The sequence below is a fragment of the Strix uralensis genome, chromosome Z (genome assembly GCF_047716275.1).
Source record: "Strix uralensis isolate ZFMK-TIS-50842 chromosome Z, bStrUra1, whole genome shotgun sequence".
Taxonomy (NCBI): Eukaryota; Metazoa; Chordata; class Aves; order Strigiformes; family Strigidae; genus Strix; species Strix uralensis.
Window position 1 is genome coordinate 6,662,834 of NC_134012.1, and position 18,698 is coordinate 6,681,531.

An 18,698-nucleotide genomic window follows, 5' to 3' on the forward strand; every position below is an offset into this window, starting at 1 on the left:
CAGCTGCTGCTTCATGTCCACCTTAGTCGCTAGAATGGAAGTATGTTACGATGCAACTACACCTAGTTTTCCCCCCTAAAAACAAACCAAAAGCCCTTAACATGGCTGTGTTTTGAATTACGACTGCTTTTTTTATAATTGCACAATAACAGCTGCATATATGTTCTCAACTGACTTTAAGACTGGTCGTTGGCCTTCCACCTCCTGGACTGAGATTCTCTGCCTTTATAATGTGTGGCTTTCTTCACCCATATCCTTCAGTTCCTACTTTTCATTTAAGACAACCAGCAAGAGCTTTTCACTTTTTAAGTTTTGGACATGCACACACACAAATGCATGCTTAATATGTGTATATGTGCCCCATATACACATCAGCCTTCATTTTCTTTCAAAGCAATTTTAAAAGAGAAGGCTCTGTACACAGGAAGAGTATCAAGCCATCCAAGTGATAGTCATTGTGCAGGTTCAAGAATGCCATTACCTTGAAAAACTAGAGTGTGTTACACAAAGGATTAAGTTTATAGTCTTCATATTATTTGCAGATTTGCCGTTGAGAGCACTGTCTAGTCACGATCAAAATCCTGAGTATTGTATCCCTCAAAGGCAACAGAAGGCACATTTTTGTTTACAACTCAAGTAAAAATACAGTTGCTATTTTTTTCCTATAATATTGATCAGTCCAGTCCCTCATGATTGCCAGAGTAGGGCAGTGGGGGGTTGTTTTCATTTTTAAATACATATGTCTGTCTCAGAACTCACACTGAGCTAATTAAGTCCTACTGAAGCTAGCAAAATAATCCTTTCTACTTCCCCTGCCTTTTTATTAAATGTAAAGTATTTCTCCCTACATTATCTGAACTGACCAAATACCACTTGAAAGCAAGTATTTCTGAAGAGCATAGTACTATACAAAAGAATTTCTTTCCATAATTGCAACTTTGTACATTTGTCTGAAGCTCTGCCTACTTTATATTATATTAGAAACTCCTCAGAAAACAGGCTGATACAAATTACAAAGCTGGATACCACTGGTATCAGGGTCTGGAACACTTCTGGTTCCCAGACTGCACAGTAAACAGTTGTAGTAAGTTATCATCTTGATTACTCTTGCCTATGGTGGAAATACAAAGTTCCAGTGAGAGAACCTCTAGCAAATTTTGCAGATCTGAAGAGTAGTTTATAATAGCTATATGGCAAGTGTCAATGCAGTTCTAAAACTCTGATAGCATTTGTTTTGCATATTCCTACTAGTCAGCCAAAATATGCCAAAATCTCTATGATTCACAGTTAAATATCTTGTATTGTAGCATGGGCAATTGCTGTATCCCATACACTTTACAATTCTCTAGTCCTGGAAAAACTAGTCAAGTTTCATGAGCACTTTCATGAGGCCAAAAATTCACTAACAAATTAAAATTAATTCTGCTATAAATACATTTTTATTCCATTTATGCACACGGGTCTTTTTATAGCCATTACACATCCTTTCTTTCCCCTTTTAAACACTGCTGAAACTGCCAGGAACTACATTTTACATTTTAGCAATCATTGCATACACATCATGATTCCTAGAATTTAAAATGGAATTGTTGATGGTTCAGATACTGTTAGACTGTCATTAGTTCTGCAAAGTATGTAATTTGTCATTTTGGAAGAAACGACAGTACCATCACTTGTGCAACATGCTTTTAAACTTCCTCTCTAATTCGAAAATGCCAGTATTATATCTGCTTCAAGAGAGATACTTTTAAGGCTTGCAGGTTGGCTTGTCACAGAGCAATTTGTCAGGTACTATTTTGTCTTCATTAAGGTTTATTCACATAAAGTGATTGGCCTGTCCATGATATTCCCCAAAGACAATACATTCTGTCTTACCTGATGGTAATGAGGCCTGTGTTAAATTTTCACTTTCCTCATCAGTGCTGCCATCATAGTCATTTTCTCTCACTGTAGTCATCTGAGTGGTAGCTATACTACCCCTACAAAAAAAAAAAAAAAAAAAAAACTGGGAAAAAAGCAAACACCTCATTTTCATCTATTATTCCTTCAAAGAATTTATAATTATTTCTGCACTGTCTTAGAGGCAATGCAAGCTGATACAAGATCCCCAGGTGCTGTAAGAGAAGCTGGCGACAGAGAAGGCCACCCTGGCTAAACAGGGAGCTTTGGCTGCAACTCAGGGAGAAAAGGAGAGTTTACAGCCTTTGGAAGAAGGGGCTAGCCACTCACAGTGATTACAAAGAGGCTGTGAGGCTATGCAGGGGCAGAATTCAGGAGGTCTAAAGCCCAGCTGGAAATTAATCTGGCTTCAGCAATCAAGGACAACAAGAAATGTTTCTATAAGTATGTCAACAGCAAAAGAAAGACCAGGGAGAGGCTCCATCCCCTGCTAGACGCAGGAGGAAACATGGTAACAAGTGACGAGGAGAAGGCTGAGGTCCTTAATGCCTTCTTTGCCTCAGTCTTTAATAACAAGACTAGTTGTATTGAGGGAATCCAGCCTCCTCAGCCAGAAGACAGAGACTGGGAGAACGACCCCCCTGCAATCCAGGAGATAGTCAGTGACCTACTGCATCACACAGACACACACAAGTCTATGGGCCCAGATGGGATACACCCGAGGGTGCTGAAGGAGCTGGCTGGGGTGCTCGCCAAGCCGCTTTCCATCATCTACCAGCAGTCCTGGCTGACCGGGGAGGTCCTGACAGATTGGAAACTGGCCAATGTGATGCCCATCTATAAGAAGGCTCAGAAGGATGATCCAAGAAATTACAGGCCTGTCAGCTTGACTTTGGTGCCCGGGAAGCTGATGGAGCAGCTCATCCAGAGTACCATCATACAACACATGTGGGACAACCAGATGATCAGGCCCAGTCAGCACGGGTTTATGAAAGGCAGGTCCTGCTTGACAAACCTGATCTCCTTCTACGACAGGGTGACCCACTTACTGGATGAGGGAAGGGCTGTGGATGTTGTCTACCTCGACTTTAGTAAGGCCTTTGACACTGTTTCCCACAGTATTCTCCTGGTGAAACTGGCTGCTCATGACTTGGATGATCACACGCTTTGCTGGGTAAAAAACTGGCTGGATGGCCGGGCCCAAAGAGTTGTGGTGAATGGAGTTAAATCCAGTTGGTGGCCGGTCTCTTTAACCAAGTAATAAGCAATAGAACAAGAGGTAATGGCCTCAAGTTGCTCCAGGGAAGGTTTAGACTAGGTATTAGGAAGTATTTGTTTCCAGAAGGGGTTGTTAGGCGTTGGAATGGGCTGCCCAGGGAGGTGGTGGAGTCCCCATCCCTGCAGGTGCTTAAGAGTCGGGTCGACATAGTGCTGAGGGATCTGGTGTAGTTGGGAACTGTTAATGTTGGGTTGATGGTTGGACTGGATGATCCTCAAGGTCTTTTCCAGCCTAGACGATTCTGTGATTTTGTGAAGTCAACATAAAGTCCCCATGCAGAACAGCTTACCACATTCATAGACAAGAACAGACAATAAAAGGTAAGCTAATATATAAAAAAACAGGATAAAAATGGCAAACAAATTAAGGTGTGTTGTAGCATTCGAATGATTCATCTTTATTTCAAAATTATTCAGAGAAAAGTACATAAAAACATTTAGATTTTGCCATTTTTGTTTCCCAAAGGACAAAAGGAATCAAATAATTCAGGAAGAATGGATATGAAAATAAAACCTATGGATATGGCAGAATCATAGCCTGATCGGAAGATCAATTGCAATCTAAGAGAAAAAAGAGGACAGATTCATTGAATATTTAGTTCTTGGCTACTGCATCCAAAGGAATATGCTGTTATATTCAGTGATGCCACAAATAATCCTCTGCTTTCATGACCCACAGTATTGTTCTGGATAACCAAGCACTTAGCCAGGAAGAACTGTCACTCACTGCTAGAGCCAAAGAAATGGAAACTAAACTAAAACATGCATCAGGCATGATATCAAGTAACTCAGGAAAATTAAAAATACCTTGTACATTTGGCATCTGCTACCAATTCTTTAGCTTCATTCAGTAACTTCTGTAAATTTCTTATCTTTGCCTTCTTTTCATTCAGCACCAAAATAAACCGGTTATAAAGATCTGCCTCTAGTTCTTCTTTAGCTTCCACGCATTTTTCCAGCCTACAATGTAAAATTAACTGTTATGCTATTTCTTTTCAAAATTCTGTGTTTCCTGGAAGAAAATTCTGTAGTGAGGCCAGCCTTCCTACTGCACGAATCCCATACCAAACCACGCATGACTAGTCAAGCATCTTGTGTCTGAAACAGGCCAGAAGAACCCTTTTTTCACAGAAAAGTACAATGAACTTTCCTACCAAAAAGGGAAACTTTCCAAGGGGAAAATTTTCTCTTTGTGCTTTTTTTTTGATAGGTTCTTGAAAACATGCATGTATGACAATTAAAATTTAAATAGGGAACTGTTCTTTAGTTTCAATGCTGAATTCACCATAGTGGGCAGGACTCACATATTGAGATTACAAATAGGTATGATAAAGCTTGATATGTCCCAAATCTGGAGCACACACTCTGACTTGAAATATATTTGAACAGGAAAAAAAAGAAACAAGAAATAGGCAATTCCACTCCAACATGGGCTGAGATGACCACCAAATACTTTGGGCAACCAGGACAGCTCCAGAACTCTTTCCTGGCCAGGACTCCCCTTGCATGTTCTGTTCTGGTGAGCTGGCAAGGTATAGAAACCCGTTCCTGGCAAAGCACAACAGGACACTGCAGCAACACCTGATGGCAACTGTAATCTCTTACAGGCATTCAGACCTACAATGCTAATAACTCCAGTGCCACAGACTCCATTTCGAATTACACAGATACAGAGCTGAGATCTTGGTACACTCGCAGCCACCACTAGGCAGATTTTATTTTTGTTTTTCCACCTGAAGCAATCACATTTACTTGGTAGAGGACAAAACACAATATATATAAAAATGTTTTTGCAATGCTCTTAATTAATATCTTCAGAGTAAAATATTCTTCAGGTTTTTAAAGGTATAATGTGCACCATTAGGTAAGTCAATGTCAACAAAATGAAGCACAATGGAAATATAAAATTAAGAATATGGATGTATACTGTCTCATAAGCAAAGCAAAACTGGAATATAAGCAAACATGAGCACAATAAATGATGTGACTTATAGTGAATGTGATCCTGTATTTACTACTTGTATTTCATAACTTATTAGTCCTTGGGTTGAACAACAAACATTTTAATAGCTGTGTTTGTAACAAGCAAATAAACATCTTGATAATCTGACTGATCGTGGTAACTACAGCATTACAGCAACCAGTCATAGCTTATAAACAATATTCTTTTCACCAACTTGTGCAAGGTTTGTAAAAAGTTTAGAAGGCTTCCTTTGTTATTAAACCTGAACACATAACAGATTTAAAAAAATATTAATTTATAAGATAAGAAATTTCAACAGACTTCCTATATAAATACCGATTATTTTGTTCATAGATCAAAACCATATATGATGTAAGAAGAAAGACAATAGAAAAATAATCTCATAAAGTAATAAGTCTACTGTGCAATGCTTTAGGGATATGCTTGATAGTTGATAAATAATTCATCTAATTTAAATGCAAATAGCAGAACATCATTACCATATAGATCAGTTCAATAATTCCTAAATGAAAGATCATATGTACTAATCAACTACCGGGAGACTTTCCACCTACAAAAGTTAACTGTTTAGTGGGGAGCAAACAGGCAACTCACAAAGAATCATAAACCCTAATACGGGTTCCAGAAGTGCCTTGGCCAGCTCATGGAAGAAGAAAGGTAAGGATGGGAACTGCCTTCCACTTGTCAAGTAGAATTCAGCCATTAGAAAAAAAAAGATTAAAAAAAAAAAAAATACAGCCGTTGGGTAAATTCCCATTTACATGCTTGAAACTAATTATGTCTGTACACATAAAAATGGAAAACAAAGATTTTGTGTAATATATGGTAATCCTGTCTGTATCAAATCCTACAGAAGAGTCCTCTTCCCCGCACACAGAACAATACTAACTAAAGAAAGTGCTTACTACTGTGCCTTTAGTTTGCCAATGGACTGGTTTGTGTCAGAGCAGCTGAGGCTGGTTTACGTAGTTACACTGAGACATTTTGCATCCTTGGCCAAAAAGGTGTCATATGAGATAACTTCAGTGAGGCCCTTGCATCCTGCAGACATCCACTGACGAAAATCCACATAAATGTAAACTCTCGATGAGGTAAAGTTGATGCTGTCTGGACGCTAATAAGAACAGTATAGGAACCTACTGCAAGAATAGTCAATTTTTTCAGCCTCTGGAGCTAAATATTACCTTCTCAAAATATACATACAGACTATATGCATAATTAGAATACTAACTCTTCTCTGTAGGCAAAATCAATTAGTAGAATGCCATCAGTTAATCTTATGATTGTTTTCATTTACGTGAACACCTTTTTTTATTTTTTCCTGTTGTTTAAAGTAATCTGTATGTAAATCCATTCTAGACATCACTATGACATTAATTTGGCGTAACATTCAATCACTGTAAAATAGTATTACATTAATGCTATATTTGCAAGTTACGACCCTTTAAAAAATATACTATTATATGGTGTATGATGATACTCAGAAATGGATTAGTAAAAAGCAACAGTCCTCTGCTGCTTGAGAACAGGGACACGTTAATTACACAGAACGTATGTGTGTGTGGGGTGGCTCTGGCTATAACTCTGCATAGTCTTTAGGATTCACTGAGGCGTGCATTACCTGAATTATGTGACCACTAAGCAAAGCTGGCTGGGTTTCATTCCAATACCTCATCGGTTACAAATACAAACTGTAATTGCAATTTGTCACGTGCTTGTGCCTGTATGTGATTTGTCTCACTAAATTACCATCTCCCGAGGCCAAATAAAGAAGCTGCTCATCTGAAAGACAACTTTCAGGTACTGTGAAAACAAATGATAATGGCTAGAGTGGTGCAAGTCTTATTTGCACGTGCCTTCCAATTTTTATATTCTTAGATCTCTCTGTTATGTAAGTGAAATGCTTTTATGTCAACATGCCCAAGTTGACAACCACCAAAAAACTTGCACAGCCTACTGAAAGCAGCTAGTATTAGGAATGGTTATGATCAGTAATTGAAAAAATACGGTAACTGTCCAGTTCTTAAGTGCTGCCTAAACGTAGGGCAATCACACATGCTTCACAGACGTTAATGTTGAACTATGTAACTTAACGGCATTTATACATTTTCCACACTCCGATACTAGAAAGAAAAAGTTCAACATCTCTGCTATTTATCCTTGTCCTCAGCGCTCTAAAATAATTACTGGTCTTATGACAGCACTCTATTACATTTCACCCTTCCCCCAAGATGGGCAATGGTATCGAATCTTGATGAGCTAATGCTGAAGAGTCAGTTTCAAGCACCAGACTACCTAGCCTGCATTTTTATAAGCTCTTTGTAGTTTAAACATACTGTCACTGTAGTTGACCACAACATAAATTAGCAGCTGTTTTGATTTTGGCTTGTCTACAGTAATTTTAGATGTTTGACACAAAATACATACTACACCTAAATCAGAAATTTAACTTGTGTTTTATTGGCCTAGGAATTATTTTGCTACAGATTAGTATTACTTTACATTTACCATCTTAATTATCCACATGAAATTAAACAAAGAGCTATTCTGTTCTGATATTTTAACTCATCCATCCCTGAGGTGTGCAAATACACACAGACTTGCCCCCAGGCACCCACTTGCAGCATTTTCAGAATAATCCTTTTGAAAATTTCCATAGCCTCTCTATTTGGATCTTGCCAGATAGTGTCTTAGCAATTTTTATGTTTTTAGATCAAGTGCTGAATGGTGTACCTAGCCAGTAACTCTCATACTGATGTTGCCTATGTATTGTTTCCTAAAAGCAGGGATATGTTCAGCCTGGTAAAATCCTACACTTAGGTCATCACAATAAGCAAGACGATGAAAACTAAGATAGTTACAGCTTCACCAAGAAACAGTCTCAACACCTTAGACACCACACAGCTTAGACTAGAGTGCATAAGTAATTTAACAGTTTGATCATGCAGGGGATTTCTCTTCAAAGGTGTTTTTGGCCTGCTCCTGCCTTTCACCTTTACATGAACCTGGATTGCAGAAGGAAGCCACAGGAGTCATTTCTGTACCTGGCACAGGGCTGCCGGCAGAAAGCTGTTCACAGCTGAGCAGATTATCTCATGTACATTGGGGCTGGTATTCAGCCTACGTATTGCTCACTTGGCAGATTTAGTCTCCTGAATGAAATCTGCTTGACGTTTTACAGATTGAATGGAAAGCAGAAGTAGTTTACATCTCAAGAGACCCCAGAGAGCTATGGGGTAAAGTTCTTGAGCTCAGAAAACCTTCATGATGGTCAAGAAAATTAGAGAAATGGAAATGGGATGATTGTATTATTTCATCCAGTGCCTCGTGCTTAAACAGAATAAACACAGCTCTTGCAAGTCTGCATGCTATGTTTTAATTCTAATGAGGTCCTGAAGAGAGAGATTTTAAGCAAAGGGAACTGCAGGGGCTGAAACTGGAGCTGATGTGCCTTAGCTCCAGGCAATGAGGGAGCACAATTCTCCACATCACGTGCTTTATATTTGATGTTTTACCACTCAACACTGCGAGTGATACAGAATGTGAAGCATGAAATCCTGTCTACTGAACAAAGACAGGCAAAGCTTTTGTTCAGCTCCAAGAAACTCACAACACTAGGTCCAAAATTTGGAGCCAAAAGAGCAGAGAGACAGCGGGGTAGACTAGGCTGTGGCCAAAAGAATTAAAAAAAACAAACAAACAAACAAACAAACCAAAAAAACAACACTGTTCGGATGAAAATTATTTTTATTCTCGACTTAGTAGACATGGCCAAAGTTTGGTGACCATTCAACTTTCAGTATTTATTTTGAAAAATCATATTTTGGCTATTCAAAATATAAACATACTAAAGAAAGCTACCAGCTTTCGAAGCTTGAATACACTGATTCCGAGAGCAAAGACAGTCAGGCTACTGTGATTTTTTTTTTCTTTGGGGTCACTCTTTAAAAGTGCCACACCACCATGGAAATTGATACAAGCACTAATGCCTATTACACATTAGCGTGTAATGCAGTACAGCATACTGGTTATACAATACGCTATTGTTCAACAAACTGTTAAGCAGTAAAACACTACTTAGGAAGACCATAGCTTGTCTGGGAGATTGTCAGGAGAAACTGTTACTCATTTTAATGAGAGGGAAACAAAACTAACTCCTCCCAAAAGTCAGTTCTCTTTTTCAAGGTAAATTAACACCAATTAGCTACATTCTTTCATCAATCTTCCTAAATGTGTGTTTTCAAATAAACCTATAGAAAAACAAGATAAATCCCTGACTTGTATGTGCTAAACATTTTATGCTAACTGAAATAAACATATATTACTTAACTATAGAGTGCAGCGGCACACAACCTAGATCATAAATGCAATGACAGTTATAAAAATCTCTTGCAAAATAATGGTACTTTTTCCTGCAACAACTCACTTGCTTCCCAGTTCTGGCTGCTTTGACAATGTAAACATTAAAGCAATGGCAACTTATTTCCCACTCAAAAATGTAAACACCTTAAACTGCTAGTCCTAAGAATTACAGGAAATCACAGAAAGGAAAAAGCTTCCTGAAGAAAGTGGAGAAGTTTCTACAGAAAAGAGCTGATTTTTTTTTTTCTACTTCATAAAGCTAAAACCAGCTTTAATTGTGAAGTTTGCAATACCAGCCATATCTTTGACACAGGAAGGAGATCCACAGCTACGTGGATTGTAGATAACTGGGCTCAAAACACTTGTCAAGAGAAGAAAAACTTGTGTTCTTTCTGTATGTGACTTCAAAAGTGCTCATCAGTAAAGCCGGCGCTGACAGTGTATTTCTGAGTTTATCAAGTACCTGCTCTTTTAAACTTACCGCTTCTCCACGTCACTCCAGTCGCTGAAAAGCCTTTCATTTTCTTTTTGCAGATGCTCATTTTTTGCCTGCAGTCTTCCCAGGCAGTCCAGACAGTAACCGATCAGCTCCTTAACCACCTCCGCTGGACTCGGAACTTCCTGTAGTTTTAGAGATCCAAGTCTAAACTAGAACACAAGGAACGAATGAGTTACTTCATCAGTACTACAAAAATCACAAAACCTTGCTCCAATAAACTTGAATACATACTTAATAAGCATAAGAAATATTTTACAGTCCTCCAGTTCAAAGGGATATAATAAATTTGCCACAAGAATAATTGTGGAATATGTACATTAATCTACACACCAATTATTTATGCAGCTAATACATCTTAACGGTTACTTATAATTCAATAGGCACAGGACATAAGCACTGACATATTTTCTAACGGGCAGGAAAATAGATGCCACGCAGAAAGTGTAACATGATATAGCAACAACCTGCTCTTGTACAGATCAGAGGAGGTCAGTAGTATAAAGGTGCAACCACAGGTTTTATATAAAAGGCATTTTTGATGTAATGCAGAACCACAGGAACTCAAAACCCAATGGTATTGCTAACATGTTCTTGCCATCTGCCCAATTCTGGTACCCACAGCAGCAAAACAACTACATAAACATTACTGATAAAACAAATGAACATTAATTACCTTTGATTTAAAGTAGCACTACAAATGCCTCTCTATAATGCTTCCATGCACCTGATGGATGAAAACTAGTCCACAAGTTTTTTCCCTCAGGGCTCGGACAGCAACTTCTTAATTGTGAAAGGAGTCCTTCAATTAAACAGGTAGCCTTAATAATTCAATGAGATTAAAGGGTAGGATGTATAATGAATAGTTGTATTTCTTCAGTAATGAGGATGTTATACAGGATACACAAGAAGTCTGAAGAGATTTGTTCCGCCTGGTCTGGCAGAAACAATGGAAAACTGTTGTTTCTATTATGTTAAATGCTCTATTACCCATATTTTCAACTTGAATACATGTCAGTAATACACACTGGAGGGATGTGCCATCCAGAGGGACTTGGACAGGCTGGAGAGGTGGAACATGCAAACCTCATGAAGTTCAACAAGGCCAAGTGCAAGGGCCTGCACATGGGTCAGGGCAATCCCAAGCACAAATCCAGGCTGGGCGATGAGTGGATTGAGAGCAGCCCTGGGGAGAAGGATTTGAGGGTGGGTGTTGGTTGATGAGAAGCTCAACATGAGCCAGCAACGTGCTCATAGCCCAGAAAGCCAACTGTGCCCTGGGCTGCATCAAGGGAAGTGTGGCCAGCAGGGCAAGGGAGGGGATCCTCCCCCTCTGCTCCGCTCTCATGAGACGCCCCCCCTGCAGTGTGGTGTCCAGCTTTGGGCACACCAACATCAGAAGGACACGGACCTGCTCGAGCGGGGCCAGAGGAGGCCACAAAGATGCTCGGGGGGCTGGAGCACCTCCCCTGTGAGGACAGGCTGAGAGAGTTGGGGGTGTTCAGCTGGAGAAGAGAAGGCTCTGGGGAGACCTTAGAGCGGCCTCCCAGGACTGAAAGGGGCTACAGGAACGATGGGGAGGGACTCTTGATCAGAGGGTGTAAGGATAGGACGAGGAGTAGTGGTTTTAAACTGAAAGAGGGTAGATTTAGATTAGATATAAGGAAGAAATTCTTTACTGTGAGCGTGGTGAGACACTGGCACAGGTTGCCCAGAAAGGTTTTGGCTGTGGCTGCCCCCTCCCTGGAAGGGTTCAAGGCCAGGTTGGACGGGGCTTTGGGCAACCTGGGCTAGTGGAAGGTGTCCCTGCCTGTGGCAGGGGGGTTGGAACTAGATGATCTTTAAGGTCCCTTCCAACCCAAACCATTCTATGATTCTATGAATAACAACTTAAAAAGAAAAAAAGGAAGTGGTACATGTTAGGGAAGAGTTCAGACTGTGTTGTGGCACCTTACGTACTAAAATCAGAAATCCCATTTCACTGATTTTTTTCCTCACATTAGTTCATTTTACTTGGGAGGGCATGAAAAACAACTAAATAAAAGACATTCCTGAAAAAAATGTATAGCATTTGTTAACACTTTTTAAAAAGTGAAGTTTACTACTACTATACATAAGGTTTTGCTGAAAAAGGCATGGTAAAAATTTCTCATAAAGATTTTAAACGCATTATTTGAAACAAACAACAGTCCTTCAACTTAGATATTTTATCTGTGGCAGTCTCTGCAACAACACAATACCATCATGAGCTTCTTCAGCAAGCTTAATTTATCAGAAAATGCAGCAAACCCAAAGGTTTAATTTAAAATTAGCCACTGACCTTTCTTTCAAATTCACATGTACTGTCTCTAACACATTGTTTTTCTTTAGCTTACATACATCTGATGGCTATAGATGAAAAGATGCATTTAATTTATTTTTGGAAATTAGATTACATTATCAGTAACTCCCAGAGTGACGTGTATTCCCTGGATATCACACTTGCTGTTTGACAGCATTAACAAAGATGGACATTTGCGTAAAGGAAACTGTTTTTCATCACTTGCAAGCCACCACCATACTATACGGATAAAGAATTCATGCCACACTTGAACACTAGCCGCAGAGATAGAGAAGCACAGTAGCACAGATAAATAGCAACACAATCTTCTACTTATACTGTGGAGGAAATAGCAAGAAGAGTAGTTCTTTTTGTCTTATGCTTTTAATATAATCAGCTGAGATAAGGTATAGACAAATATGTTTAATCAGGACAAATAAGCATTGTCCAAATTACAGTTTACTCAGCACAAAAGAATAAAATATGAATAATCCTAAAACAGGTTAAAGTGAATAACAACAGATTTCAGCCAAAAGCCTGGTTCCACTCACAACCAAAATCATGCCATTACACACAGCAGACATTTCAAAAGCAGTTGTAATTACAAGCAAACACCAGCTCAGCCTCTTACTTAAACATGTTACATAAACCAATACTGCCAGTGCAACGTGGAGTCTCGAAAGTGCAAAATACATCCTCATCTTTGTGGACCTCTGCCATGAAAGAATTCCTGAAAATATGTGAAAAAACAATGTCCTTCTCTTTATAACCGAAAGAAATCAAACCAGGCTCTTGGGCATGCTACCTTTTTTGATGAATCTCAAAACAGAGAGGGGAAGAGCTCATGCTGCAAAGAGCAGAGCAAGAAATGCATGCCAGCCTGATGAGCCACTGCTAAGGTGCGAGCCAACAGAGAGGAGGAGCTGGACAGATTTGCCACACTGCTACAGGGACACACTGAATTGGGTTGGCCATCTTTTTAGGTGTTCATTTCTAAATCCAACACAGTAACAGTTAGTCTTTAATCCAGTCTTTATACAAAGCAATTGACTGTTACATACTTTCTTAGATTAAAATTCACTGTGCTGTTTTCTGTGCCTTATAGATTGGGATCTGTGGGCCATTTCTAGGAGGCCCACAAAAGGTAAGCAAAGCAAGCCCATCACCAGGAAGCTTAAATTTATTAGGCAGGTGCTCAACATATCAACTGAAAAAAAAATAAAAATCATATGGCTTCCGCAAAACAAGTATTGTTCTGTATCTCCCACACACACACCCCAGTCATCTAATCTTAACTTGGGATAGTTGTAGTAACGAAGTATCTGGGTTACACTGCCACTATCTCCAGCACTCAGTACAGAAAAACATGGGACATTTAGATACAGCCCTAATTAAGCTGAAAGTAATGTGATATTGGATATACAGTTTTGTTTTGCCTCCTTCACACACAATGTTATAAAAAGTGTACCAAAAAGCCTTCTTAGGCTATTTCTTCAACATGAAATTATTTGTTATAATGAGCTATTACACCGGCTAGTTAACAAACAGAAATGTTAGCACTAACAATAGCAACATTGTTAACTGAGCAAATTACAACTGATTGGCATTCACCCCTGTAAAAGAGCTCAGTGCTCAGAGACTGATAAACCATAAAGGCAGCCAGATCCATTTCATTCCCAAAGCATCAAGGCAAGGCATGAGCCATTTGTAAAACAACATAACGAAAACGCAATCTCAGCACAGTTTTGGTCTGGAGACCTGTTGGCATCCCAAATTGGAAAGCAAACTGGTAAAGGAGCAGATGCACAAAACAGCACAATTTTAGATCCAAGGATTCTGAACTTGGGACAGACATGTAATTTGCACCACTGACTAAGGCAGAATTCTATTAAAATTGAAGCAGGGGGAATCATAAAAAAGGACACATTAGTTTTTGCCCATATTGCTTAGTTTTTGCTTCCAACTAAACTGAGAAATAGTCCAGTTATTTGTCCTTCATCACCAAAACCACAGTAGTGAAACTGGAACCAGTTCTAGGAAGGTTCAGTAGATGTAGTTAAAGATCAGGATACCGTAAGAAGCAGTTAACTCGGTGGGATATCAAGATAAATAGATCTTGCTTACTGCATGAGTGAAAGCTCAACATTAACACTTCACTAGCTAGTTTTACATATAACATGTCTACGATTTGGATTACATTTCCAAGGTGAGCCTCATTTTGTAAATTCCTGCACATTGCTGCTCTCTAGACCAATTTATATTTCTCGTCATTCTTCCAGCTGCTGTAGCTCTCTAACTTCATATCATCTGCAGATGTAATTAATATGCTTTCTGCTTCCTCTTTCAGATCATTCAAGAAAACTATGTAAAACAGTGAAGCACTAAACACGTCATTTATGCAAGAATAAGCAGATCGGCTAGAGGTCCCAGTGGACAACAGTCTGACTGTAACTGATATATTTCTCTCCTTCAATATCTGCTTTATTGTTTGTTGGATTTTTTTTTTAATTGTTGTTTTTTAAAGACAGACAAATACAGAACCATTTAGCAAGTTGTGTTCCCTCAATTAGAAATCACACTCAGCACTTACCCATTAGACCGGTATTTTAGGCTTAGAAATAAAAACAAGAATTAGAAGCTTATGACAAACTGTCATTTTCCCATCACTTCTCACCCTGCCCACTGTTTGTCTTCTACAGATGAGGAAAGAAGTGATCTCAACCATGAGACAGAAAACATTTTGGAAGTAAACTGAAAAGCGTCTCAAGCAACTTTTCTTCTAGTTACTGATGTTTACAGGAAGATGCTTCACAGAGGAAAAAAAAGTCATTAAAATATTAGACAACATATTTTTTTCATTAAAAATTCTAAAGCTGCATGAAAAATTACTTTATTCTACAGAGATGGTGGATTTTAATTTTTAATTTAAAAAACATATATATGAAATATAATCTTCGCATCACTACATTCCACTAGCAATGAGAGTTACCATACCTAAGGTAATAAGTATCGAAGTTTATGCACTAAAAGGAGAAGTCATTTAGACAGCAATGCCCGCATGCTCTCTCTTTTGAGGCAGAATCCAATGCTAGACACAGTGAACCAATTTCCAATAACAACAATTTTTCATTATGACATACTAGTCTATAAGAAAAAAAACTTTCATGCTGGAAATTCTCATTGCATCTGCGTTGCTGGCCATGATATCTCTCTGTATTGCTTAAATATCCTAACAATTGTTTCTAACAGTACTTGTTATCCAAAATATATTTAAAGAATCCATATTTCCACAAGCTAGAAAAAAAAATTTATTTAGACAGACAGATCTTGTCCTTCCTTGTCCTGGCAGGCTATACCAGCTATATAGTGTCTCCCTCTCTTCTATTTATATTATATACTTAAATTCTAACCTATAATATTTTGCTTTTTCATTCTCTATTTTGAAAGTGATTTAACAAATAATTTTTACAGTGAGTACAATCACAGATATTTAGGTCTGATTTTGAAATTAAAATATTCCTGGTGTATGAACTAATTGATGGAGTTTTAATTGCATGAATCAACCTACAGCCTACAACAGAATCACCTCTAACTCACCTCACTCATCTTTCACTTTTCCTACACCTTTGGAGTAGGACTCAGAGAACCCTGCACTCTGCTTCTAATCATAGTATTTCAAACTGTGCTAACAATCAGCTGGGTTAGCATAGTTAGTAACATCTACGTCCTTGCAGACAGATGCTGCCTCCTGCAAGGTATTGTCTAAGTAAATGTCCTTTCACCAGGGAAATATTAATGAACAATCTGGGGAGGGGGAGGGAAATTCCACAGCAGCCCACCAGCATGGAGCAGCTGTGTAGTCCCTCTCTGTCTTTATCAAGACCTGCAGTTTGTAATAGCAGATGTGACCCTTGCGTTGAAGCAGCAAAGCCCTGCAGACCCATATAACAACAGATCCTTTTGTCATTGCCCTATCCTGAGCATCTCTCAACGCCTCTCCTATGCTAGAAGGGAGCTATGCTGGTAGGGATAGTGGTATGGTAGGGCTCAGTCTTAACAGAGCTTGGTCTTTCCATGTTACCTATTAATTCCAGTTCAGCTGGGTCTTTGGGAACTAGGTAAGATGGAGGAGCAATCAGGGTATTTTTTTATTAATAAAAATCCCTCTGTCTGAAACCATATGTTTTCAATACTCAAAAAGCCATCTTAATAATCTCAAGAGCCAAACCAAAACAAATGCTTTACTTGCTTACTTTTCAACACTTGCACAAATTTATACCTAGAAAATCTTGCTAGGACAAGATATTAAAATCTGTCAGCTAAACTATGACCTTGCCTATGGCTGGTACTGAAAGTAAATTCTTTACCACAGAGTTAGAAATTAGCCATAACATAGAGGACAACAGTGAATGTTACATTAATTCAGAAGTAAGATGTCCCTTGCATTACAATAGGCAGCGTAAGATACCTTCTTTTCTCAGCTGAGAGTTGGAAGTCTTGCAAGACAGACAGGCTGTGATTTCTAGAATCATCCTTGCTCCTACCAGTTAAGTACCAGCTACCTCTTCTACTCCATATATGCACAGACTCTGAACTAAGATAGAATCAATACTTTGCTAAAAATAAGTTTTCGCTATGAAAATACCTATGAATTTAAAAGAGGAAAATGTTAATGAAAATTCATGTACAGGGTTAAAGAATATGACCTACAAATGAATGATGCTGACACTTATACAAAGAAAGTATTGTTACAAGCTTGAATCTGGAAAGCATTATACCATTTTTATTTCTTAAGTCAATCAGTGAGTGGTCTTGATTTTTTAAAGCTGTGCCATTATTATCTCCAGGGAAATCATTCAACAGTAACCATGACATCCCTGGGTGTGGTAATAAAATGAGTACACTAGACTTGCACAATACAGTGATGACAATATGAAAGCAGAAGTTGCTTTTGTAACAGCAAACTCTAGGAAGCTAGAAAAATTACGAAGTACCATGGAAGCCAAGAAATCTTGCCGGTTACATCAGTCAGCATAAAAATATGATCACCAATTACAAAAATCAAGTTTAAGATAAGAATCCTGCCTTTCTCCACTCTTCCCTTTCCCTCCTGAAACGTTATTTATGAGAAAAGTATTACTTCATCCTCAAATTATCCTCCTTCTTGACGAAGGCATCTATTCTAGAGCAAAACAGCTGACATAAGTGATTGCTATTTTTCTCAGGTTTTTACTACATGCTGCAGAAACCTTCCACATAAATTGCCATCATATTAGCTCCACATCAACTGATGAAATTCCATCTGGTTTCACTATTTTGTATGGCAGGGGTTCCCAAATATTTTGGAGAGTGCTTCGCTGTTTCTCACACCCTCAAACCCACACATTCATGGCACTGCGGCCCCCTTAACAATCGCAGTGCAAGGAGGCTACATCTGTACAGTAAACTAAGCAGAAACTGTGAACATCGCCAGGTACTAGAGTACACTGGTATTACACATGTCTAAGCACTAGAATGGCCACCACGTGTCCTCGGCCCATGTCAGCGACCACCTCACCAAACACTGCGGGTACATCACAGGAGTTGGAGCACCCCAGGGACCACTCCCAAGGGGCAGTTTGCATGCAGGACCCTCTTCTGGAAGCTGAGAGAGTTTAATAGCATGGACATAGATCGTTCCCCATCAGTTGGCCTCTGTATCTGGGCATGTTCCCGGGAAATTTTAATGCACTGGTGCAGAGGCAACCACAGTAGTCCCTGGAATAATGCTCTATTGGGTTTGCAGCAGAAGCCACTGTATTTTACTAGATTAAGAAGGACGAAGGCACACTGCAGAAGGACATCTCAGGTTTCCTTTAGATGGAATATCTGGATCCTGGGTAAAAAAGGTAGAAATAAGGCTGAAGAAAGATCTGACACAAGTTATTCCATCCATCCCTCATCAAGCTGTACACTGCAGCATGGGCCAGACTGGAAGCAGATTCCCATCCTGAAAGCTCTTCATAGAGTCACTGATTGGGAGGAACCTCTGGAGGTCTCCAATTCAACCTCCTGCCTAAAGCAGAGCCAGCTCAGAGGTCAGACTTGCCCAGGGCTTTATCCCTTTGGCTCTTGAAAACCTCCAAGCATTGAGACCACACAACCCCTCCGGACAACCTGTCCCAACATTTGACTGGCCTAATAGTGAAAAACTTTTCCACTGTATCCCACTGGAAACTGGTTTCGATTTATGTCTGCTGTCCCTCATCCTCTTAATGTGCACCACTGCAAACTGCCTGGCTCTGTCTTTCCAATAACTTCCTTGGAGGTACTGGAGGTACTGAAGCTACCTCTTGCCCAGACTAAAGCAGCCCTGGTTG

The 18,698-nt window shown here is 39.2% G+C and overlaps 1 protein-coding gene across 2 annotated transcripts in view; it reads right to left on the bottom strand.

Moving 5' to 3' along the window:
* The window catches only part of XRCC4 (X-ray repair cross complementing 4), a 184,602-nt gene that overhangs the window by 93,597 nt on the left and 72,307 nt on the right, over positions 1-18,698 (bottom strand). The window contains exons 4-6 of one of the 2 annotated variants that reach the window (XM_074856531.1): positions 10,005-10,171; positions 3,985-4,137; positions 1,876-1,979 (exon numbers count right to left, since the gene is read on the bottom strand). In XM_074856531.1, coding sequence (XP_074712632.1) covers positions 1,876-1,979; positions 3,985-4,137; positions 10,005-10,171 — 424 coding nt within the window. The remainder of the gene's footprint in view (positions 1-1,875; positions 1,980-3,984; positions 4,138-10,004; positions 10,172-18,698) is intronic. The other variant, XM_074856532.1, reaches the window with a different exon arrangement.